The sequence below is a fragment of the Calliopsis andreniformis genome, chromosome 3 (assembly GCF_051401765.1).
Source record: "Calliopsis andreniformis isolate RMS-2024a chromosome 3, iyCalAndr_principal, whole genome shotgun sequence".
In the NCBI taxonomy this organism is placed as follows: domain Eukaryota; kingdom Metazoa; phylum Arthropoda; class Insecta; order Hymenoptera; family Andrenidae; genus Calliopsis; species Calliopsis andreniformis.
This window is the reverse complement of record NC_135064.1, coordinates 22,160,247-22,187,851: the sequence shown is the minus strand read 5'-3', so window position 1 is coordinate 22,187,851 and position 27,605 is coordinate 22,160,247. Positions and strand designations below refer to the sequence as shown.

The following is a 27,605-nucleotide window of genomic DNA, read 5'->3' as shown; positions in this document are numbered from 1 at the left end:
ACACGTATGAAAATATTCAACGAAGCGTATGCGTGAAAATTGCGAAATAATTTTCAAAGCGAGTACCACTTACAAATTACATTCCAACTCTTCTAGCGCGAGTAAAAGCAAGCTAGCAAAAAGGGAGACAGAACGAAGCAAACTACATTTCCACAATCTTATACACGCCACGCGAGGAAGAGCAAATTTCCATAAAATCGTAAAAGCCAGATAGTAACGAGCAGAATAAAATAGACAAGTAGAATGTTCAAAAATGGTTAATCGTATTTCGTTTACGGTGACATCCTCACGAATTTATTCAATCGTACCGAAATTGAAAATATGGATGTGATTTTAGGTTGGACCATTTTCTCTGAGGCTGATCATCTAACTGAATTTTTCCGCTTTGCCGCGTCACGGGCCACCCCGCATAATACCGTCTACGAATCGCGTTTTTCAATCGGAAAAAATCCTCGATTGTGATTTAATCGAATCTTTCGGTTCGGCAAAACGAATCGAGAAATCACGTAGCGTCGAAGTCAATGAATGACGCCCTCCACTCTCGCCTGGCCTTTTCTAACCATTTATTTTAATTATTTCTCACGTCCCGGTTCGCTTGTCCACGGAAACCGTTCAACTTTCAAAAGCCGCGGAAACGCGAGGTGAGCGATAGACGATTGTTTAAAATACTTTTCCACGGGTCTGATCGACTTTCCGCGTTTTATCGGGAATCGTGTGGAAAAGTGAAAATCTTTTATGGCGCTACGTAGACCGCGCGCATACAGGCAAAATCCGCGGGAGCCACAAAGGCTCACAAATACGAGAGACGCCTGAGAGAACATGAACCAGAACGTGGGAAGGATTATGAGCTGCCTCCCACGTAGAAATATATAAATGCATTAAGGTTATCGAGGGAGGCATGGAAAGGAAGGATGGAAGGTTTTATAAATAAGGGTTTGCCAGCTTTTCTTCGGCGGTATCTAACGAAATATTGAGGAACATTCTGCGATTCGTATGTGGGAAGGTAGAAACCAGGTGCTGGTGTATGATAGCTTGGAACTTGCCAACGTATTTGAATTTATTGTTTGAGTTCTGATTGCATTGCGTAAGATATTTTTATTCAGTTCGAAGAAGAGAGTAGAGTTTTTTAGATTCTTGAATACTGGTTTTTAGTATTCAATAAATATAAAGAAATGAAAAAGTTGAGATTGACTTTTTAAATAAAATGTATTCTTTAGAACGAAGCTATAAAGAATTTTTTAAATTCGGGGCTCTAAAGAAATACCACTCCAGGTCTGCATAAACGAGGATGCATGGCATATAAGCTGAACTTTAAACCGCACTTAAATTCTGGAATATTGGAAAATTTTATACGTCCATAATTTCATGACGTTTCCTTGGTAATTATATCATTGAGACATTTAATGCATAACGCTGCGTTTACATTAGGCAACCTTTGGTCGAACGGCCGAGTTGCTCACCCTAAAGTCGATCAACATTGACGTTAAACTTGGTTGAAATTAGGTTTACACGGACAACTTTGATTAGCTTCAGGTTGAACAACTCGGTTACCTAATATATAAAGTTGCCTAATGTAAACGTAACGTAACAAAACGTTTGGGAATAAAATAAAGTATTGGGTAAGTGTACCAAATACTGAACAGCATCTAATACAGGGCACTAGCTATGTCTTCAAAAACTGAAATGCAACAAAGTGGCCAAACTACAGAAGTCATAGAATGGAGTCCACTCTTTACTTCTGCAGTTTCATTTTTCAAAGATATAGCTAATGTCTAATATTAGGTGCCATCCAGTATTAGCTACACTTACCCTAGTTAAGCTCCATCCTGATCCAGCGGTATTCAAAACCTCTTTTAACAATTTCCCAGATTTCTACCATCACTAACTTCGCAAAATTGGCACGAAACGCTTTGAATATCCCTCTACTCATTACCATCCTTCAGCTCGCAATCTCTCAAATACTAATATCGTCGTTTACCCAAAGCCAAAAAGGTTAAGTACCTGAAGCTTGAAAGGGTCAAAGGATCGAGTCACCGAACTATCAAAATCTCAAACACGATCGCCTAAATATCACTGAAAGCGAGGTCGCCTGCTCTGTTACCCGGAAGTTATCCAGCCGGATGGATCGGCGTCAATAGGAGGAAGACAAGAGTCTCGACAGACGCTCCAGCGATCAAACGTCCTCCCGACGTGCCCACGAACCACCGAGAGGAACTTTGTCGTTGCCAATGGGACGTGTCGGTGACGCGTGACGTCTAAATTCCTCCACTAAATTATCGAGACCACCGAGGGCTCCTCTGTCTCTCTCCTTTCCCCTTTTTGCCTCCACGGCTGCGGTGAACCGGTGTTCTTTCATGCTGAGGGAATCCCCGCCGTGGGAGATGGAACAGCCACTTCGCGAAAGTCGATCTGTCACGTCGACTTTACGGGTGCAGTGCTACGTAACTGAAACGCGGTTAATCTGTTAGAAAAGCAATTCTCGGGAGCGTGCGCTGCATCGTGTCGATAAAACGTTTTGCTACTCGTTCTTTTCCTCTGCCCGATCGACAACTCCAGTGTGGATTACCAGATGTACTTGGGAGTTCCGTGCTCGACGATTCATGGCTGACCACTCGCCCTTTTGCTTTCTTCCACTCGCTGCCCGTTTCGATATTGTAATAGCTGGCTCGTGGAAATATGCTATCGGAGTTCTTTCTTTATTCTTTCTTCGCAATTGAGCCGCTCAGATGCCATACTGTCCGTAAAACAAAGAGTAGAGGAAAGTGATGGTAAGATAATGTATTTTAAAATGTAGACTGGAGTAGACAGTTACAAAAATCTACGATAGTGAATTTTTTCAGATATAATTGGTTTTATGCTTGAGATATTGAGTTCTTGACAAAGAATTTAAAAGTTGTCAAAATTACTCGAGGAATATGTTAAATGTTATTTAGCAAGTATACATAGTTTTATTATTTTACAGTAAATGTAACTAAGAATAACATTTTTACAGAAAGTGGACTTGATCAGTTTGGCATCTGAGCTCCTCAATTATCAATTACTTTTCAATATCTAAAGTACGCTAATTTTGTTTAAATAGTAATGTGTGATTTTAATAAATGTTTTTAAAAGTGTATTAGATATATTCACACTGTCTAGATATAATCACGAGAAACAAAATTCCAATGGTACACATTAAAAACTGCAGACATAAAACCATAATACAGATAAAGAATAGAGAATGTATATCACAAAAACGATCGGCTTGAATCTTGAAGTGGATGGGTCCAACTAGGTGTCTAATGATAACGAGCATTTCCACTGAAAAACCTCGGCTTGCGCGAACCGCACTAGTGCATAGACGGGAGATACAACGAAAATCCAGGGTTTCATATATTGTTCGGCTAAGAGCTTTCGAGGTGATGAGAGTCATTACAAAAGACGAGGCAGCTGACTAATTTTAGAACGAACCTCAGTCGTCTCTGTGTGTCTGCACAATGAGAAAGAAGCGCGCGAAACAGATGCGACCTCAAATTAACATTTTTCGTCGCAATCGTCGGGATGTTGCATCTTTTTGTGTCGTTAGTCTAACACTGAAAGTTTTCGTTTTAATACAGAAACTATGTGTAGGTACTATCATGACATTGCCGAGGAACTTGATTTTTAGTACAGTGAATTTAATATTTTTAAAACATTGCAGAGTTGTAGGGATTCTCAAAAGAAATGTCGGGGAATTTTCTTTCTTTGCTACTTTATTATTCTTCAGAGAGAAAAAGCTCTCTAAAGATTAAAATGTGTTTCCTTATTTGCCTACGTATATTTAAAACTATAGTAAATATGCTAAATTAAAAATTTCATTTCATTGTATAATTTTATAAAGCATAAAATCTATTCAATATTTACTCGAGCATTATACCTTCTATAGTTTTCAAGATATACATACAGGAAGCCTAGGAAAATACATATTAAGCTTTGCAGTGTTTTTATATTATAGAACCGAAAAGAAGCAGAAAAGAACATTTTAAAAAAGTCAGAATCTTGTAGATATCCAGGTTCCCTTGTAACTAAACTTAAGAAATTTTCTCAAAATAAAGAATCGATCTTATTAAAATAAGAGTAACACTTTTTTTCAATTATATTTCACACATGATTCCTCTCCTTTATTAGTCATAGAAAAAGGTATATCGAATTAGAAGAAGTTGAGAACACTCGGTGAACAGTTACATTGACTCCACGCAGGCTGAAAGATGCAACGAGGCGACAAGGAGTGTTTAACTCGGTTATCTGTCGATGTGTCTGGCTTTCATTTCCTCTAACGCTCGTTTCCTCTTTACTGAGAACATTCGTGACCACTGTATCAGCAGGCTGCGGTTACGAATCAATATTGCCGACCTCCACTGCGTTGACACCACGTGTCTTTGTAATCGGTTGATCACTTTAAGCTGACCGCGTTCCGCAGCTTTACAACTTAATCGCACGCTATACAATCGTACCCTTCAAACTAAAATAGCGTCCCATAGTTCTTTGTGACGATGATTCACAAATTGGTGGTCGTCCATTGTGAGGGAACGACCATTGCTTGAATGATTCAAGGCGTGGAATTATGTTTTATGTGGCAGCCACTTGGATCGTGTTTTGTTTGTTTACACATGACGAAGCTAGAATAGTTGTAAATAGTGTAGTATTACTAAGATAGTAGCGTAGTACTCTTCAATCAGAACTCAGTCACTGATGGGTGTAATTTTTTTTTTTTTCTACACACTGCATAGAAATTGATCACAGTTTACACTCTGACATAATGCTCGCGGTTATGAATTCTATAATCTTTGGTATCAGTGTCAATGTCGACTATAGATCGCGATACAATATTCAAATGCCGTTGTCTATAGGAGACATTGAGGTTTATATATGATCTGGAGAAATACCAAGTTCCATCGATAATGAAAAATTTATGGTTTAAGTGAAAAGAATGTTCACTTCAATGGTTTTACTCGAATGATAAATGAATTAAAATTTAGGGAATGTCAATAAATTAATTGTTGGACCGAAATTCTTCTTCTACTATAGTACTATTCGTTTGGCTACTATTTTGCATAGAATATTTCATGATACAACGTGTTAATAACCTAAGGGCTAAGTTTGACAAGCAAAGTTAAGACAAAGAAATGAAGTTCGATGGTTTTTGCGTGTTTTATCTTCATCAAAGTTGCCACGTTAAATGCTGGCGAAAGCGGAAGGAAAGATCGAAGAGCAAGAGTACTGGAAAGAAAGTGGATCTTATAGGAAACTTATTAGTTAATCCTTAGATGCGATATTTAATATCAAGTCAAAAAATTGACTTGCAGAAACCAATAATTATTCATGACTTCACGTGAAAGCTTTCCTCTTATGCTTATAGAAGCAAAGATTTAAATTTAAAGCTTCTGCGCCCTATAATCTTCTATTTATTATCCGAATTTACATCAAATAAAAATCTGTTTCCAAGGAAACTATTTTCTACAATTTCATAAAAACCAATAATACCATTCTCATGAATTCACTCTTTTATAAATGCACCATATTTTAGGAACATCAAAATCTTCGATCACGTTTGCTCCTTTACCTAAAATTACAATACCTGGACACTGAGTGGCAGGTTTACGAGCGGACTGCACCATCAATTCTATCATCTATTCTGAATTCGGCCAGCTGTCTGGCCACTAATGAAAGTGCAGATATTGACCATATTATCGCGCAAATATTTCATAAAACTTTAGTATAGTCCTTTATTACGATCATTTCCATATTGTGATTGTATTCTAGCGTGACATTTCACGGATAGTTTAAAATGTACCATAGCATTGGCGAATAATATGTATCTAATACTCATAAAAGTTGCTTTTCTAACTAAAACGAAACAAATTTGTAGCCTATAATGAAAGTATGAATTTTCAATTTCCCTAGCAATTATTCTCACATCGTTGCATGACTGTGATATTATAAGTCAAAGGGTGGTGAAATATAATTTTTCTATACTACACACAAAGATTATAAATCCTAGAATATTTCTTTTCTGTTCATTTTTCTGTCACATTAGACACGCTTTGGTAGGTTCATTGAATTTCAGTCTCAGTGGACTCACGTAAGCTGGCCAATTATTTTTAAATTAATAGTGAACGAGAAGTGTCTGGCATTATCTCTGAACTAGCTGTATCGTAACCGTTTCGTGTCTCACTTTTCTGGGTCGCTGTCTGGCGGTAGGAGTCAACAATCCCCAATTGGATTTTCATAGAGTGAACTGTATTGTCATAGCTGTCACGTTTCACGCGAATTACCCCTATTTTCAGGACTCAAAGTGTCCTGTAATCGATTTAGTTCATTTGTGGCATTGCTTTTGTTTGCGTGAAATCGGCATTTAAAGGATAAATTATTTTTCTACCAGATACAATAATTCAGATAGCTTTCAAGTATTTTAGAAAATTTTCCAATTGATATACATAGATATGTCATTGAAAAAATTTGCAAATTTCTCTGTAGGGAACTTGAAAAAAATAGACATATGCACGTTTACCTGTTTTCAGGTCTGAATCGTTCGATTTTTTTTTTTCGAAACTATCCTGTGGGAAATAGCATAGGATCCCAAAGGTATGAGAATATTTCGTCATTGTTTTCGATATTTTCGCGAAGAATATGTTTCCAAATGATGAAACATGCAGAGCGTCAATCATTCAGAGTTTTCTGTTCCCATGAAGTACCATCGTGTTCGGTACTGCTATCGATTGCTCTTTGTTGACCATGCGCTTGCTAGCGTGTCTGAAAAAGGGGCGAAAAAATGACAACATGTTGAACAAGATGGTGAAATTGTCACGTTCCCAAGTGATAGAAAAATTGAGATATCAATATACAAGGTGTCGGCGAATTTGTAATACTGTTTGTGGAGAGGTAGTTCTACATTGGAAATAAGTCGAAGATGTAGAGTAATAATTTCTCTTTCTGTTAGTGTACTCTCTATCTTTGCTTCCGTAGCAAATATTATTACTTAAACTACTTAAAACAGAGGACACTAACCAGATGATTTTGGAATAAAACCTTTTCGCAGGATCAGAAGCCTGTGACAGTTTTATTCCCTGTATTCATAAATCTTAGATTTAAACGGCACAGAGCTTTACGAATCTCTCCAATTTTATATCCACTTATCTGACACGGTTTCGTAGATCGAATTCTGAAATAAAGCCATTTTGGAGGTCAGTGTTATTTCGACCACGCGATGATGAGGATCTAGTTTGAAGAATCTTTCGTATCTCTTGTTGTGTTGCACTGAGCAAAATTTAAAGTGCAAGTAGCGTGACAGAGCGACGCGAATATCTGGAAAATGTAGGTGTGCATTACTTATTCTTAAGTAAGATTTTAAACTTCTTTCGACAGAAGAAATTTGTATAAAATGAATTTAAAATGGTAACGTGGGAAGAAAACGTCTTTCTACTTTACAAAGAAATTGAAATTGCAAAATAAGCTCTGGTTGTGTAGAATTTCATTAGCATAAGTAATACTAATTAGGTACTAGGTATATTATGTGCTAGTGAACAAAATTCATAACCTATGTGAACATAATTCCTATTTAAAAAGAAATTTCATACAGTTTAGGCATTAGATAATACACATATATCTCAATAGGATAAATTACTGCACAAATTGTGCGATAATTTAGTCCAAAAGTGCACTATATTCTCATCAATTTTTCACGTCAAAGCGTCGTGATATTCGAATAATGAAAAGAAATTGGCAGCAGCTCTATTTTAAAATAACCATACCATTCATCTCAATAATTTCATCCCTAGCAACCCTCCATCATCCATACCAAAAGCTGTCATCCGATAAATTTACTCGCCTATTTTTCCAACAATTAAATTAATTTGGAATATCTCAGTTGTCCCGGGCACTCTCAATCAGCCTCGAACGATTGACAGTGCACGGATGATTGACAGTGCATCGATACTCCCAATTGAAATCCTTCAAACTTTTCGTCCTGGCGCGATCGTGGTTGCATTAATCATCTTCGTTTCCTGCCACGCTCAAACCGACAACGTTTCACGAGCTATCGTGGAAACGTATTACTTTAATTACAAGCCGTAGTCGTCATTGTGTAACGACAGTTATGACATCCACCCACCCGACTCCGCGCGCCTCGCCCATTTAATTTATTTATGCAGAAGCCGATGAAACAGGCACACGCAACTCGCGAACACGCATAGTATCAGGTAACGACGCTGTTCCCCCTTTTTTTCCCGCTTCCTTTTTTCTTCCTCTTCGTGCAATCGTCGCGCAGATAGCACGGCGAAGATAACGCGCTGCTATTTCCGTAATTGGGTCTGCGCGGGAATGCAACGCGACCCGGTTGCACACTCGCGGACCGACGCGATGGAAAGAACGGAAACGGAGGTGACGGAAGGAGCGTGTCAACGAAGGAATTGCTGGCAATTCCGATCCTATCGATATTGTGGATTTTAGTTATCTTAATAAGATCAAGGGCTTCCCGTTGCTGCCGCTTCCTAATGGCCACTTCCTCCAGTGAAATATTAAGCGTACTTTCACGCGTTATTTTTACGAGTGTCTGGATCGTCTGCGTTTAGAGCAACCAGTGCTTGGGAACTGTTTGAAGAAGTATTTGTTTTTGTTATAGTAGGTGCTAGTATGAGCTGAGTGAGTTGCGAGGTTTACTTTTTAAGTCGCTTCGTTTGGTTAAATGGAACTCTGTAGAGTGCAAAGTTTATTGGCAGGCCTCTGAGTGAAATTTCGCTGCAATGAGGGATTATTGATATAAATTGATATAAATTTTATTTTAAAGGAAATGATTTTAATATATAGTAAAATTTCATTTAGATGAACCAATTTTTGTTGAGGTTTCAAAAGTTACGACATTGAATCTTTATATCTGGCGTTGATTCCATCGTTTTCTTTTTTGTATCATTATCGATAGAAGAAATATTGAGGTTGGTCGTATAGAAAGAAGGATTCTAGATAATACTGAATGCAGACTATAGGCTTCTCTTAAGCATTACTCACGTCCGTTTCGTGATTCCAAGTGATATATTTTTATAAAAGGAACAAAGTGTATACGTTGCGCGGGGTATGAAATGTAAATGTGCCATCGATACTCCTTGTCGATTTTTCGGCACGACATATGTTACGAGGCTGTGGAATCGAGCATTCACTTTGACATCGTTCCAAAAGAACATACATCTTTCAATGCATAAGCTGGAAGATATTTTTTATGTTTCCTTCAATGGACATTTTGAATAGTCAACCAGAGTAAAAATATCGGTGAATCTTCCGCTGCAGTGGTAACATATTTTAGTTTACGATACGTGATAGTTAATTCTATACCGAGAATTCATGATTTACTTCATTTTCATTTCGTATATTATTAGTATTCTCTATTAAACGCCAAAGCATACTCTCGATTTTTTTGTAAATGTAATTTCTGTTTTCCTACCTTGCAAATAGAGAATTAAAAAACTTCTGGTACAGAATACAAAATAGAAGCTAAAAAAATGTAGTGACTCAGAGATCTGACGCAAACATTTGACGTGAGATCCTCCTACGTTTCACGCCAAAACACCCTCGCCACAGGTCTTAACACTTTGCTGGTAATATCTTGGGATCTTCTATACGGATCACCTCACTCACGAAGAAGACGAATTCAACTGTAACATATTACCGAAAATCTCTCTCTTACTTTCATCGCACGTCGTAAATTAATTTTTCTTAGCTTCATCCCCCGCAGATCGCGTTCAACTGACTTTTCACGAAATGCCACTCACTGAAACCCACGCGAGCAAATATAAAATACGAATAGTTGAAAACAACCTAAAGCACCTCTACGCTTTAGTCACTAAACTAAAGTGTATCTACTATTTCGAAATAGTTGTAAGCACTTAGTAAAATATTATTACACAGTAAATATTAATTTAAATAATTTGTGGAGTTATGTTTAACGTTGGATACACTAAACTGACTAAACTAACAAGGTATTAAATTAATTTTCGTAACACGTTTCTTGGCGAGTTAATTACATTAATCAATTCGACGAATAAATTGTAAGCTTAAATGTTTGAATAGTTAGTAGCGATGGAGGAAAGAAATGTATTTATGCAAAGTATAAGCATATGTAGCTGCATAGTAGGTACTATTACCAAATATTCTGCAGGGCGAGTAAGCTTATAAAAGAGGAGGAGAGGAAACTATTGTTACGCATGCAGCAGTATCGAGAACTCTTGACATTTGAATACTGGGTCAGAATTTTGAGAGAGATAATCTTCCAAATGAAATTGGTCCTTAAAGCATGGTACATATTCCTCTCCTTGTCTTATTGTCCTATCTCTCCCCATTAATTTCAACTAAAACCTGTAAAGTTCCTCTGCAGGTTTTGTGATAAAATTGTTGACGTCAATGGCACAGTGGTCACCACTATATTTTTAAAATTCTGAAGAACTTCAACTCAGAAACTTCAACGAATTCATTTTCCTTTTCAGACCACAGAATTTCAATTATTTAATTTTTAAAGCTCCATTATATTCAGAGAAAATGCGTTTACCCGTAGAATTAATATTCCTGTAACAAGAGACTCTAAATTAGATTACTCGTCATCAGATCATTAATTATATCCTGTAAATATACGTTCATTAACGCACTCAAATATTTGATAATTATTCACTGTTCTCCTGTAAACTCCACATTTCTTGTTAACAAATAGGAGAACTGTAACGTGTACAATTTCTGACGCACTTGTTTATGCCCAACATTTATATACAATGCTTGGTTTATTTTATCGACCAGACTTACAGTTACACTAACTTTAGCTGCTGAAGACGTCTCCTTTGGAACCCAACTAAGGTAACAAAACCCATACAAAGGGAAGGAAAGACTAAATTACTGTCAAGGGCGCCAGAAACTGAAACTACAAATCGGTTAATGCGATGCAAGGTTGCTGGCATTATTTATCTCTATCGACTAGTCACTCTGTTCTATTCATAGATCACAAACGTGGAATGTAATTAGTCATACGAGACACGGGCCGTCGATAAACGTACGCGACGAAAATAGACACATCATTGGTAAATTGCTTTCCACTGATGTTAATTCTAATGAAAGTGGCCCTTTCGTACTCATGCTCATGAGTTATTTGACCATATCTTTGCGTGCCTACGTTCTGTCTCGAGATCGGTCGATATTTCGCGAGGCTTATTTTACATGCTTGCTATTGTTACCTCGTAAAAGCAATTTAAACAGTATCCTATTCAACTCCCGTCGACAATATTGATGTAGAGTGTACGCAGCAGGTCACTTTTCCGGGCTGGTTTGTTAAGTGTGTCAAAGAGTTTGGGGTTACAGTACCCTGTAAATATAGGTAGATAACACGGAATTATTTTCATTATCCTCTTGTCTGGAATCGAGTGTACAGCACCTTTGGGATTCTGCGGTTTAGAATCCTCTTTATTGAGTGTAACAGAAGTCTCAGTTTAAAGTGGAATTGGAATAGGAATGAGGCTAGGATAAGTAGAATGATTAGGATAATGGGATATTTTAATAATGTAACTATGTAAGAGTAAGATAGTACAGAGTTTAGATAAAACGTGCAATATTCACGCGATGTGGGGTTTAAATGTAATACAGGCTGGTTCACAACGTTTGTTCTAAAGAAAGTATTTCGTTTGAGGAAATATAATACGCTCATATTATAATTGCACTTCAATTCATTATAAATCTACTTAACCTCTTTACTTGACCTATTTTACCCTCTATATCTTCTGCTTTGTAACTACATTCCCCATATATCTTATAATTTCTCATTATCTTTTACAGTGTTGTCTCAATAGAAGTTCAAAGATGAACTCCCTTAGGATTCTTTCACTTCATGTGATCCTTAGCTCCAAAACTTCAAATTCAAGCCGCTGATACGAAAATTGATCTTAAAAACAAATTTCTTAGATTTCTTAACTTTCTAACTGGCCACAAGTCCCAAAACTCATATCGAGACAACACTATACATATATAACAACTCCTCCATACCACATAAGACATAAATTATTCTCAGCCAGTTCCCCACACCATGCACACTATCCATTCCTAAAACCACTACTAAATCACGCGTACAGAATCTCCGATTCAACTACACATTCCCTAAAAAACACTGTCTCAATCCAAAAGTACATTACTCCACTCTTCACTCCACCATTTTGCCTCAAATAAAGATTCCCCTCGCGGAAGCAACCGTTCCAAACATATTTCCCCCCAAATCAAACACAGATGAAATCTCGTCCACACTGGATTCACCTCCACAATATTCTTGGTCGATTCCCATCCTTCCTCTCCTTTGGCTTTCAGCTCGCTCGACCGTATTACTCGTTACGGGCTCGCTCGCGTGCGAATCTTCCGCGCGGATATAAAACTGGACGAAGACAATTTGACGGTCGGCTGCCGACTGTTTCCGCCAGAGGATCGAACGACCGTTTATTCGTGGACAGCGAAACGCGTGAATCCAGCTTCACGGTTTAATTTAATCATCGGGAACGGTGGCGAACATATCGGGACACGCGATATTTTACGCCGGATGGAACGTCTCCCTTTGTGTATCCAGCGTTTAATTGCGTAACTGGATACGTGCGTGGTGAACGTTCGGCGAATGTTGATTTCCTCCGATTAACAATCCCGTTCGTTTATCCCTATTTAGTCAGGATCGCCACGGCGAGTGGAAAAAAAATCCTCGATATTTTTCGAAACGTATTCACCACTTTCGCTTACCTATGCAACGATTTTTCGTACAATCTGTAAGCATTCTGGTCGGTTTGAATTTTGTTTCTGTCGGGCGATGAGAAAATAAACGAAGAAGGGCAACGTTCGTTTCAGGAGTGAGGTTTCCTGTTCGCTCGACTGTTGATTGAAGCAAGGTGAAAATAGAAATCGAGGTTAATATTCTCGTTGATAAATATTTGTCTAGTAGAGAACAGTCGATATATTGCCGAGAGGGTTGTCAGTCAAGTGTCTGGAAGCATAGTACTAAGTACTTTAGAAATTCCCAAAGGTTAACGTCGTGTAATTGACAACGAAATGGACGGTTTGTTAATAATATTCTGTAGGCGTAAATGTAGGAATATCGGGTGCAATTAATGCACGATTGGTGTGGGGAGATGTACGAGTCAATGATTCTTTATTTAGAATTCTTTAGAATAGAAGCATGTGGTATTTTTGAAGCTATTATAAATTTATTGAAATGGAAAATTAAATTTTCAGGGCATGTCAATGTCTACTGTATGTTCAGACAGAAACTTCATTTTAAAATAGGCGGTGCTGAGTAAATACCTACTATGTTATCATACGTGAAATTATTTTGAAAACTCGCTCTAATATTACTAAATTTTATTTCTCTTTGTAATTTCATGTTAATCTAAGAAATTAGAAGAGTGTTTTAACATTTTCGTAAGCATAAGGTATAGGAGGTAGAATTTGCACTACCTCATTTAGACCTCCCAACAGATATTTTATTTATTGTGCACGCAGGATATATATATTTTGTTTCATCAATAACTCCGCAACGGTATAAAATATTACATACAACTATATAACCTTCCATGTTGGAACCAGTCGCGTAAATTCTAAATCCTGTCGTTTGCGTGCATTACAACACATACAGTAATCCACTTGTTGCTATGTTTGCTAGAATAAACAACAAAATGTCAGAGATTAACGTAACATAAGCTGAACGTGAAATCCGCGTCGCAGTGGGACAAATAAATAAAAATTTTCACCGAACGCGTCTCTTCAAATCACTGTGACCCATTGAAAATATCACAAATAAAGATAAAATATTTGCAATTTCTGATTTGCCTTAACGAAAACGTGAAAAATGAAATGTACATTCGTTACAAGGAAAGACCATAAAAGTCAACTTCTCTCTGTGATTTTATTCGGATTAATATTTCAAATTAACGCTGTTTATGATATGAATTATATATAGGTGCATTCATGAAAAATGCAACTTTGAAACTTTATACTCTTATGCTCGATATTAGTGGAAATAATTTAAACCATCATAATAAGACAAACCTCCTGTAGATTTCGCTTTTTTAGTATCGTATCCACTAATCAAGCTGTCCAGGTTGCGGCCAGTTACCAGTGGTCTACCCTTGTACATCATGCGGCTGTCATTTCTTCTTCCAAAATTCATTATTCATACACACCCTAAAAATCAAGGAACGAAGCATAAGATAAACACTATGATAGAGTAAAGTACCTCTTATCCATCATTTTCTGGACATATCCCAGAGTATTCTAATGGAACCTCAGCTACTAGATTCTTGAACAGAAGTAAAGACAATAAAAAAAGATTATACAAGTATTAAAATACATGCGAGACACTTTCACAGAATCGCTAAGTAGTATGTATCAAGCAGCACTTGTTTTCTACCTGCAAGCGATTCTGTACTCCCTAAAACACTAACCTAAGACAACGATCAATACTTATCGATTAGTCCGTGCCATCAAGTAACCAGTGAATGCCCATGTTCGAGGTTCAAAGATTGAGTGCAGCAATTCTCTGAAAATTACAAATATTATCATAAATAAATATACAGTGATTTATAAAACCTCTAATTAGCATTTGAAGTGAATATTTAAATTCATATAATTACTTACAAATATTCTATTACATTTAAAAAAGATAAGAATTATTCAACTAATGTATACGTACTTTTCTTTGCTTTTATTTTTACTGCCCAGTCCGTAGACACATTCCACACAGTTTGACAGACCCTTCAAGCCTTGTTCAGAGAAGTCAAGTTACTTGAATTCAAGCCAAACAAAAGTACTAAAAATGGCGCCGAAAGAAGTGGTGCATCCTGACTATTTGGTTATGTATTTTTCAAACAAGACATGTATTTTTGACAGCTTCCTTAAAATTTGCCGTATACGGTACACTATACACCACGCATTCATCAATCAATGTGTGCTTCAAGAATTTCAAGTCAAGGAAAAGTTGAAAAGCCACCTAAAACAACACGTTCACATTAGTCCAATTACCCCAAATCACTTGCATTCAAACCACTCGAATCCAAGTGACTCGACTAATCTGAACGTGCCTAGACAAAATAGAAACTGCAAGGTATATCTCAAGTTACCTAAAACAACACCTTCACATTGGTCCAATTACTCCGAACCACTTGAACTCAAAGTAACTCGACAAATCTAACCTAGACTCTAGAGTCCTCTAACGAAGGAATGTCCCAAGAACAGATCAATTTCAAGCCTTCCTCCGACCAGCGACGTAACCGCCGCGGGCAACGGCGCATCGACGACATAAATCGTTGATAACGGTTTGCAGCGATAAGAGGAAAATTGCATAGGCCCTTGGAGCGTGCACGAATTCCTTCCTGGATTCGTCGAGGCGAGCGTGCAGCTGGCGAGCGGCTCGGAAGCGCGGTAACATCGTTATTCAATTGAAACTGTACACAGAGGACGGAACGTTGTCGCATAGTGGGTCATTTCAGCCCGATCGATGCTACTGCGGGTAAAAACGATCGACGGCTAAACAAGCTACGAGAGGTGAAACGGAGGGCCCCGCGGTTGCAGGTTGCATAATTCATGCGGCGACGCGATAGGGGGACAGGATGCTTCGGCGGCGTGTTTCGCGGAGCGACGCTCCTCGAGCCGGCTCGCTCGAATTTCCTGCCCATATGGAAGCGTTTACGATCGTCAGGTGGCTCGTAAATATCCCCCGCGAATCGTGCATGATGCATCGACCGACGGCCGCGTGCACCCGATTCGAGCTATCGATGAGAAATTGGCTGTTGGCGCGGAAGAGGGTACGATAACTGGCGATGCGGCCTATTGGTTTCATTGGTCGCAGTCTCATGAGCGGGGATGCATAATTTGGCTGATCATTTCAAGACTCTGCAGAGAAGACACTTGTATAAATATTTTAAATATTGAAATATGTGTCGTGTATGCAGTTTGTATATATGTGTGTATAGGTATTGTTAGTATTTTGAAGTATTGCGATTTTTTTAAAAAGATGTCTTATTGTATCTCAAGGTAGTGGGTTTGGAATACGTTTTTGAGCAAGAAAGAGAGAAAAAGGTTCTAGGTTTGATAAAGTATTGAGTGCAGAGTTTAGAGGATGACTTATGATTGAGTCTTACTACTAGTAATAATTGTATGTAAGATTGATCGTTATTAGCAGTAATTTTATATATCAATGATGGCTAAATTCTAATTCGTGAGCTATATGTGGCTCTTCTAGGTATCTACTGTCGTTCTTAGGTTTTGGAAAGCCTCTTAGAAAGACGATATATTTCAAATGCAAGAAACTTACCTTAGCTGTACACTCCTCAGTCGTTTCTCTCTCATCGACCCTTTCACGTGCAGGAACCACGTAGACATCCGCAAGAAAACTCGCCATACCACACTTCACTTCACTTCACTGTACTCCAAATGCTTGTTATTTACGCACTAGCACAGTCACTTTAGTTCACTTTCTTCCAAATTCTTGTTATTCACACTCTAGCGTAGTCACTTAACTTTTATCGCTTTTTCTTGTACACAGTCGATCAAGGCGAACGCGATCACAATTTATTAACACATTTAGAAGATTACTCGTTCCCATCTATCCAGGCACAAGCACATATTATCCTCACAGTAGAATCACAACACAGTATTCTGAAGTACCACACTTATATTCCAGCTGCTCCTCTTTCGGTTCCACGTTTCCTTCGTATTGGTGTTGTCCTCCTGCTTGCTTCTGCTGAAAAACTCAGAAATTTGTAGTCTCACCTCTCTCTGCAGCTCTGTAAAGTATTTTAAATTTTATCTGTAAATAATAAATACAACTGATAACATTTTGCAGCCATTAGCTCGGTAATTACCGATTTCCCAGGTCTCACCACGGGGAGGTTGCTGCGAATGGAGACCCATGGAGGGAAATCGATGCATCCATCGATTTCCCTTTACAAAAAACGCAAGCCTACCTAGTAGTGAACCAAAGAGATGATTGAAAACACTCCATATGGACCATGTGGCCCATATGGGTGCTTCTCTCATTTCTTCGGTAACCACCTAAAAACCACCAACTTATCATTAGAGAAAGGAGGAAATTTGGACTCTAACTCGAAACCGCAACCGCAGAATCGATATTCGATGGATCAAATCCTACCACCCCGATCGGCTTGCAGGCAGAAAAGGCAAACGGCACCACAGACCGGGACACACAGTGCCCATTTCTCCCTGCATCCTCACAGGAGCTACCGAAGTAGACCTGCTAACTGGACGGCTGGTTAGGAGAGGCGACCCGCATGAACCGGGGAGGGTTTCTACTCTCAAGTGTACGAGAAAATGCCATAAGCATAGACCGTACACCATCGAGCACCCGGAATCACCTTTTCCTGTACAGACCGCCGGAGGATGGACTGATCCATAGGTACCGATCCACGATCGGTCACTTGTCTCTGTAGCCAGAGACAGCGGTGACCTCCTTATCAGAGACAAGGGACGTTACATGTTTCTGCCACCAGAAACAGAGGTAACCACCTCATCAGAGATAAGGAGCATTCTGAAACAAAGAGAGCTAAGAAATGATTAGCTGGTAGTTTCACAGAAATTTTACAGAAGATTTAAATCTAGATTCTTAAGTATAAACGCTTAAAGACTAACCTCTAGTGGTGTTCCTGATGTAGTCCTTTCATGGTTGCGATGTCTTCATTCTTCAGTTTTCAGTTTTCAGTCTTCAGTCTTCAGTCTTCAGTCTTCAATCTTCGATCTTCGATTGGATAAAGGAGGGACTGACCAGTGGGAGCTGGTCAAGGGTTAGAGAAGACCAGTGGGAGCTGGTCAAGGGTTAGAGAAGACCAGTGGGAGCTGGTCAAGGGTTAGAGAAGACCAGTGGGAGCTGGTCAAGGGTTAGAGATGACCAGTAGGAGCTGGTCAAGGGTTAAGGATGACCAGTGGGAGCTGGCCAAGGGTTAAAGATAACCAGTGGGCGCTGGTCAAGGGTTAGAGAAGACCAGTGGGAGCTGGTCAAGGGTTAAGGATGACCAGTGGGAGCTGGTCAAGGGTTAAGGATGACCAGTGGGAGCTGGTCAGGGGTGGGTGAGTCACTCTACAGACAACAACCAAATTGGATGGAGAGATTCCATCCAATCTGATCAAAGGCTGAGGAGTGACTGACGAGCAGAGGTCTTGGAAAATTCTTCATCGGTGAGGAAGGAGTAGGGAGAGAATAAGTTGGAGTTGGTGGGGAACTGGGCCTGGTGATTGACAAGGGAGGCATCCCCCCAGTCCCAATTCCCCACCAGTGACTCCGTCGCAGACCGCCAGCGTAGTCTAATTGTTTGCGTCGATCAAGGATTTTCTGGAAACCTTATTAACGAAAACTTTGTACCCGGGGGTCAGGTCATAAAGCCCGGCGTTATGTTTTTCAATCCTCGCATTCCTACGACCAAGTCATTGTAGACCCACTAAAGCGAGCTCGCAAGGGTCATAATTGACCTGGGCGCAGGCTTGAATCCTTCCGTTAACCGAGGTTGAAGTCACAAATATTAAGAAAAGAAATTACATTGCCTCTAGACAAGGAAAGTAAAAAGCAGTAACCCTCTGCCAGCGAACTCCAGGTCAAAAGTGACCCGACGTTCGTTGGCTTTGTATACGACTTTCACAGTTCGACATCCGTGAGTTAATGAAACATATCAATACCGAGCTATAAGGTAAGATAAAGTAAAACTGATTATACAAAGGTGGATTCTTCTTTCTAATTATATAAAATCCAGATCGTATGAATCAAGAATGTAAATCCATAGTCTGTAATTAATATCCTTGCTCTTTCTTTAGATTATAGAGCTAGTGTCGTATAGTTCCTACCTGACATTCTGTCACAACGTATCATCATGTTCCATAGCAAGTTTCCGTAGAAGAGCTTTTCCTAATCCTAATTACACAGTAATCCATTTAATGGGAGATCCTTGGGGAACGAAGGTAGAAACTGAATCCCTATTTGATTCATAGTCAGTAGGAAGATGTCATAAGACTTTATGCCTTGACATTAAAAGATATTGCAGAAGTAATAATCAGAAAAACCAGAAATCACGAAATAGTTACTCTGAAATATTTTATAATATCTACAGTAAAGTGATCGAGCCTTTCATTAAACCTTCCACGAACTCGGCACCTCAAACAAAGCAGACCTCAATTTATTAAAAGGGCTAACAGAAACGATACCTGCCAGAAAAACGTTAAAATCTGAAGCACGCTACTTTCCAAATTTTTTCTTCCCTTAATAGTTACTTTCCCTTAACACGAATACTTTGAAACGCCAAAAGTATTTCAAAGAACCATTAACCGTGAGGTTTCCCATTAATACAGCACAGCTAGACCATACACCAGAAACAAAACGTCACAACACTCATTCATGCTTCCACGGGGAAGCCCCAAACAATAGCCATTAATCGCGCAAGCCTGAAATTTCCCAATAAACGCGTCAGTAGGAACAATAAGCCCATCCTTTAAAGAAAGTATATTCTCATTCAGTGCGCATACCTGCGCAGACCTACAGTTCTCTTCGCGGCTAATAGACAAGCCGACAGCGGCAACCGAACGATATTAATATAAATATTCGCGAGCTTTCCATTTATAATCTCCTCGCGTTGTTAAGCAAACTAATACTATCTTAGTAAACAAACTGAGAGTATACAGCATCGATTTTTATATGTGTGCCACTCGTATGAATTGTGCTATGTTAATTGAAGACCACGATTATACTCAGCTTATGCAAAAACTAAATTTATCTAACCTTAGTGATCGCCATACTTTACTAGAACTGTCTTTTGCATACGACGTTGTCAATAATATTTCCTAGCCACCATTACTTGAGTGATTTAAATTATTTACCTCTCTCACCTCTATTAGACATCATACTCTATTGAAACAAGAAATTCTTAATACACAATATAGCGATAATAGTCGAAGCAAGATATTTAAGAGTGTTAATAGGAATTGTAAATCAATTAACTTATTCTTTCTACTCTGTCAAATTTCATACGTCATCTACACCATTTGTTAAATTCCTACGTGTAACATTTCCTCGTATTCCAAATGATTCTCTTACCCGTTCATAGTAAACAAATACAGACGTGTTTTCATTGTTCAGAAACAGCGCGTTTAATTCCCGTCGTCCTAGAAACGTGGCCTCGAAACAGCCGTTTGCAATTCACCATAAACGCGATACGTTTACGTGTTTGAGGGCTGCGCGTATCGGTCCCCATCCGGATTCCAGCGCTCCCCTTAACCCCGAGACTCCTGTAATCCTGGCTAGGTACGACAGGAAACGCTCCCAGTCGGCCTTTCTGGGCAAGACGAACGCCGAGCCTGGTAGCTTTCGAACCGTGATATCCCATCTATCTAACGCCGCAGCTTATGCAGCAGTTCGCGTGACGTACTGCTCTGCGTTCCTTTACCTCGGGGGCATTAGCAACTGTTAGCGCGACGGCTTTACGGGCCGTTAATACCTGGCGAATCTTACGTGCACAAGGGGGAACGCAGTGTTATTACCGCGACGTGGCACGGAACTACCACCCACTCCCGCTTTGTGGACGTGGAACACCTGAACGAAGGCTGGCGAGCCGCGTATCGAGGACTGAGATCCTTGCGTTGGGATAAAGGAATACTTGCTGGTGTTGGGCAGTGGGATTTGTGAGTGAACTTTCAAGAGGGATGCTTGCGGCAGGAAGTTTGAACTGGAAGGTATTTCTTTTATAATTGTATTAGTAATTATAACTTATAGTAGAATGATTCTAATAATGCGTTAATTCTGTGGTCGAAAGCAAAATCTGATGTTAGTTTCTTTTTTTGAAATTGAGGTGCGTGTCAATCTATGTGTTTCTAAGTGAGATCTAAAAAGTTTAAAGAAAGGTAGGAGATAGAAACGTAGTTTAAGAAAAGGTGGCAAGTCGTGACAAGTGGGTTTACTTAATTTTAAACCTGCACTACTGAGAAATTAGAAAATCGTGACATATCAGGCTTGGTTGTTATAGAATTATTGATTGAAGCTTCGGGATCTATTCAGACGGTGAGAGGAATTTATTCAATTTTTCTAACATCTTTTTTGCCAGTTTTCATGTATCTAGAGTCGTCACACGAGTCAATTAACTACTTTAATTTATATATAGGAATAATGCTAAGTTACTTTCAGGAGAATTAAACTCTGTCATGTTACTACCACACTGTTATAAATACCTCATTTCTATGTCCTTTCGAGCCAACGCCAGACTAAATAGCCATGCGAGATAATGAGTAATAACCGTCATGTAAACTGCAAAATTACTGTCAGCATAGACTTCAAAGACTAATGAAAATGAGTTCCTGGAAGTTCGTGGTCGAATACAGATAGACGGTGGCGTGGGAAGGGACCGAAGAGACCTTCGTGTTTTTAGCTTCAGGCGACGATTTCGTTATCGAAGTTTGTGCTCTTAAACAGTTTTGTTCGCTAATTAAGAAGGTTTAACAACAAATTAGTTCTTCGAGTAATGGATCCCTAAAAAGAAAACGATTCTTCAATTATCGTATTTCATATTCTAAAGCATTCATTACCATTAGGCTGAACTTTTACCAAAATCTGACTAAATAAAGTGAAACGCCTAGGTTAAATACAGCGAATTTCTCTCACTATTACACTACTTACTTTAGCTTCAGCAATGCATAAATTTCCATGAAAATTTGAGTTACTATTTTGCTTTTATTTTCCCTTCGAGGCGGATTTACCATAAATTCACAAAGGTGTTAGGTTTAGGGCAGACAGACGTCTACTCAACGTTCGCAAAGAACGTTAACACTCGGCTGGCTTGCTGCGAGCATTCCATGCCAAGGAATTCGCGCAAAGAGATTCATACTTGAAGCTTCCTCGAGACGAGTTCGAAACTCCGCGGCGTTGATCACCGTAGGCGTGCTCTTTGCTGGAGAGGATTGTAAACAAACAAGCTCCGACAGAGGCAGTAGGCTGACGAGAGTCGAGAAGGGAAGAGAACGTTCCCCTCAATTTATACATATAGATTGTTCCGAGTGGCGTTTCGAGTTCGAGTAACGAGGTACAATTCCGTGGCCGAACGAGTATTTCCTTCCTGAAGTGGAAAATCCATTATGTGGTCAGCCGCATAGTCTGGCGAGAAGAAAGTGGATGATATGTGAACAGGCTGACAGATGCGTATACGCGTATCTTTCTGGATAATGTTTCGACCCTGATATAGATGGAGAGAAATGATTATGGCGTCCCAGGACGATGTGTCTTTCAGCTTCGCGGAAGTCTGCCCTGCAACGAATGGGTCTTGGTGATCAAGTGGTCTTAAGCGGTAATATATTGTCATAATAAAGTAGATTCTAACATTCTGAATGAAAGGAGAGAAGGTATAGTGGATTTATAGATATTTAGCTTCTTCAGTATTTGATTGAAATGAATATTATTAATATTTTACTTATATATATGTGTGCTTCTGTTTCTATCTCATGTACTAGTATAATAATAAATAATAGACTGAAAGTTAGTAATTCAAAACGAGGTAGCAGAGTTAAAGCAGGAAATAGCAAAATGGGTCCTTGGTTCTTTTCGTTCTCCATAATGACTGATAATCTGAGCTTAACTGTTGCCACACGAGCCTTAACTATTTCAATCGGTATACAAATCCTATTCTATGAAAACGCACTGCATTATACGAGGATTTCACAGACATTTAAAAAAGAGTTCTTGAAGCTCGTTACCATGAATTGGTGTTTCAGCAAGAACCGAAACACCAGCGTGGACATTAATTTCGTGAAAGCAAAAGAGATTGCCATTTTAAATTAATATGCAGTGCTTCTATGCTGCATTCTGAAGTCTGTCTCGTCAAATTTTTTACCTGAATGAGTAATTTCGGTACTTTATACTTCATTTTTGAGGATTATTACGGTTGGCAGGAATACTTAGCAGTTAAGAAAGAGCCACGCGAATAATTAGAGGATTTAGTAACTATATCATATGCAGCGCTACACTAAAATGTACGTACGTAAAACAAAAGCATAAAAAGCTTTTTAACACAAGATATAAGAAGCTGTCTGGTTAGAGCATCGCAACTAGTATAATTTAATTCTGAAATTCGCAGTTCGTGACATGTAGCTATACCATAGAGGTTTGAGTTCTAACTTGAAGAGATTGATTTAGTTGATGGTTCCATCAGGCTCTCGAATTCATTAATAAGTGCAGATCGGTCGTATCGGTTTCCCTCTGAATCAATTTCAGTCTCTCTCGTATTAGACCAGAAATACCACCGTTATAAATTTAAGCAGCTTCCAAATACCTGTAATATCCTGTCTAGGTCGTATTACGATTTAACGTAATGAAAATTGACATCACCTTGGCTACAGTAGACACCGTTTCCACTCTCGTATTACTCGCCTAAAAATTCAACCAAAAATACCCACTTACTCCTACCATCTCTTATATTGATGTTTCAGCAGTAGGAAATAAAAAATACAATACGCTACGATACATGAATTACACCTATGAATTTCGCACACAGAATACTCGTTGACAGTCGTAGGGAGATAAAGTGATGAATTACCCTATGAAATACCATCCCATTCTCAGAATTTATCTACACACGTGGAACACGTTATTTCTGGCTGACGTACTGACACAATAAACCGGCTTCTCTGCCGATATCACTCATGACTGACTAATCAGGTTTTCGATGCTCGCATGCCAGTTCCACTGTTCATAAGCAACGCAACCGAGCCAAAAGTTTGGATGGAAAAGCGGTTTCGCGCGGCAGCACGTTTCCGTTCTGCACGTCTCGCGAGCATTCGTTCCATTCAAACATTAACGCGCAAACCATACTCCACTCTGCACCAGACACACCCATTTCCCACGAGGGGATAGATTTTATCAGAAGCACGTAGGTAATTAGTCTCGAATGGCGTGGCGCCGTCTTTATATTTATTTCTTACTTTGTGCGCCAGCGAAGCGGCTGAGGATTATTAATTAGATTGCGAAAGTTGGCTTATTACAACAGCACAATGGCGTTGAAATTGTGCGTTGAACAGGGAAGGTTATCTATGCTTGCTGGTACTGTTTGCATAATTCTCTGACTGTTGTGTTTAGGCGTGAATGAGGCTATTTGTAGTGGGCTATGTAATAAAGTATTCAAATTTCGCTTCCAATTTTGTAATCTCGTAAATTTATTGCTGGGATATAGAGTTTTAGGTCTTCAGGGTCTTAGCTTTCAATTCAGATTATATCTGGTCTTATTGTGTAGGAGAAAAATAAGGATTGTGAAGGTGGAAGCGTAAGTAGAAAGGGTGTTTGTTGTTTGACATATTAAAGTTGTTATTAGGTGTTTATTAAATATTCTGAGTCGGTCATGCCATTGTCGTAACTTCTCTGGGCTCTCTATTGAATTTTTACACAGTGTCTTGTCTTTCTGTGCAATCCTAGTATTTCATAGTTGATAATATCTAGTATAAGTAATAACTAGCATACATGTTTATATTCCTTCAATATTTATTTAAGTATCTAAATAAAATCATTGCCATTCGTCGCCTCATATTCGCAATAAGTATATATATATAATCGACGTATTTCTGGTAATTGAGTTAATACAAATAGTTGCAAGTACAGTGACTCACAATAGTGTGCAATCACCTGACCACCATGAGGATACAATCCTCATTTCCTCTTACCCTCATTCCAAGTTCAATGAAACCCACTCAAGAGATACATATTCGAGAAAAAAACGGTTGATTCAACTTCAATCCTCGCTTTCTACCAACAAAAACCCCTCAGTTTTCATTTCCCTTCCAGATTTCCACGCAGTTGTAACTCCTCGACGCAGCGCAGACCGTAGTAGCAAGTGCTTGTTCCACCTTTCGCCCAACTGCGTCGCGAGGTGCAACCCTCTGAACTTTTACCAGCAACCCTCTCCAAAGTCAAAGGGTTCCATACTCCGCGGGAATATCTCTAAACAGCGACGATCGTCTGCCTCGTTCACGGGCTGTCGCAGGTCAGGACCTTCTTAAGCGCGATCTGGGTCAAAGAACCAGTTCAACAACTTGAAACGATCTCGTACGGCAGACCGTTTGTCGACGTCGTTCGGATGACGTCACGCGACGCTATTCTCGACGAAGCAGACGCGTTATCCAGCAATAAAAATAGCGGTTAAGCCGTTTTACGACTGGCCGCGAAGCGGCGGCTGTTGAATAGCATCGATTCGCCAGAAGATGCCTGAACAAGTTGCATTCGCAACGCTGGGGGCTCTTAGAAGGATGACTCTTCATCTATCAGAATGGTAATCAGAGACCCTGCACTTGGTAATGAGGACGCCAGTACGCTGGGGGACATTCACGAGCAGGTTTTATGGAAATCTGCTGAACCGATTGCTCCTTGCTAATTCTGGATTCGCTCGATGATCCTTCGATTTGTGATTAGCTAGAGAGGTCGAATGGATAGGTTGAAGTGGAGTTGGAAATGTTGATGGTTTGAGGTTGCTTTGGGTTGTTACTGTGGGTTATAACATTCATTTGCGGTTAGTGGGTTCTAGGGTGCCTTTGTGTAAGTTAATAATATAAGGGGTTCCCTTCGAATCATTTTGTACCACAAATTGCTACTGACATATAACGTTTGCCGTACAGTGTGGTGTGTTGATTTGTAGTCTTGACAGTAGCGAAATTGAGGCTGTTCTGACGGTTTTATAAATCGATGATCATGAATACTTAATGAACACTTCACACTTAAGGATTTATTATTCGTGTTTTCTCAGATTTAACTTTGTATGAAGCTAGGTTGAGTTTAAGGTTGTCTCTGGTTAAAATGAAATTTTAATTTCATGCTGGTTTGATAAATAAAGAGGTATCAAATTAGTTTTTTTCATAGATTATGCACATGTTAGGAAATACGTATTGGAAGACATGGAACTGTTTTATGATAAAATGAAGTGTTATCTATAGAAAGTATTAACTGTAATATTTTTCTTTTGTTTTCAGAGTTCGTGTCGAATATTACGTGAATGAGAATACTTTCAAAGAACGACTTCAGCTATATTTCATCAAGAACCAACGTTCGAGTAAGTAAATTCAATTAGCCAACCTGAATTTTTTAGCGAGTTAAATCAAGCAGAGAATGTACGTCAAACATGGGCGAAATTTAATAAATATTTTTAAATACGCAAACAAATCAGCATATCCAAGTGAAATAGCATACAGTCTATTGATAGCACTAGACCTACTGACACTGTGTTTGCTATCGATCTGCTTTCTCTTATAACAATGAGTCAAATATATCGACGGATTTAATGGCTCTTAACTTTATTTAGACAAAGTGTGTATTGGACGACCTACTAGCTTCACATTATTCCACAGGTTTATGCAATGAGGTAAAAACGGATTATAAAATATAAAGTTTGATTAACAGAAATTTGATCCAGTTTTAATCAGGTTCGAATTGAATCGACAGTTGAGACATTGAGAGCAACAATGAACTATCTCCACTATGTACTGAAGAAAAAAAGATTGAAAGTCTAAAATATAGGGCTTCTTTATATTAAATTAATGCTACTAACTCAATTTTGGAAGAAATCTGTCTTAGTGCACTTTTACGCTCAATGCCTCAATTTTGAAAATATCTACTGTGCTTTTTACCATAGCATCAAATTCGATTCTAACTTATTTATAGGCCAACACGCAGTATTTGAACGCATACATTTTGCATGCGATAGCAGATAGTAGAGCGTCAGTAGCGTCATTCACAACCGAGTTCACTGTCGCAGTTTTAAATAGATCTTTCGATCTAACGCCCAGACTTTCACGATATGCTGTGTTACCTTCGAATATACCCGCTGTGTCAATGTCGTCCCGCAAATCGCGTTACATTTTTCCGTTTCGTCTGTAACGTTGTGGCTCGTTGCGCTCAAAATTGATCGATCGCGAATACCCTATCAGTAGACATATTTTAAAGCTTGTCTTCCTTTCCTGAATTTGAAACACAGATATTGAAATATTCCACAACTAATATTTCGCTCTTCATTCATTTATGTCAAAATTTTGTAACACAGTTAACTTTTGAATTCTAACATAGTTTGATGAATAACTTAAAAACTCTAATACTCAAGTTCTTGAGGATGTTATCTATAAATTATTTTTTATTAACTCAATCCCTGTACTTTCTTCAAAACACACTAATCTCTAATTTGGAACACTATTATTCCTATATCAACGTATGCTTTTCGTTCATTGATCATTTATCTTCATTGTTACCCTGCACATAACCATATTTAATGCAATTAAGTTTCAAATGAAGATACATCTATATCAGGGATTAATTTCTTTCACAAATGTTACTACGACTACCTTCCAAATTTCCCTCGAACATTTAAAGTTTAAAAGTCAACAGACGTTACCAATACAGCTGGCTTTTCCTAAATTGACCTTATTTTCAAAAAATTCTGGCCCTCGAAAATTTGCTTCATTAAAATTGTATCGAAACCACCAATAGTCCAAGCTCCCATGATTTTAATTAAAATTTGGAACGTTGGCACATTCACGAACGCTCGATGACTGTTGCAAGGAAGGAACGTGTGTCGTTTATCGAC

General features: G+C 38.8%; 1 protein-coding gene across 7 annotated transcripts in view; it reads left to right on the top strand.

Moving 5' to 3' along the window:
- Slo2 (slowpoke 2) overlaps window positions 1–27,605 on the top strand; it is a 142,582-nt gene that overhangs the window by 80,417 nt on the left and 34,560 nt on the right. For all 7 annotated transcript variants that reach the window (XM_076375640.1, XM_076375638.1, XM_076375639.1 and 4 more), the window contains one exon: window positions 26,002–26,081. In XM_076375640.1, coding sequence (XP_076231755.1) covers window positions 26,002–26,081 — 80 coding nt within the window. The remainder of the gene's footprint in view (window positions 1–26,001; window positions 26,082–27,605) is intronic.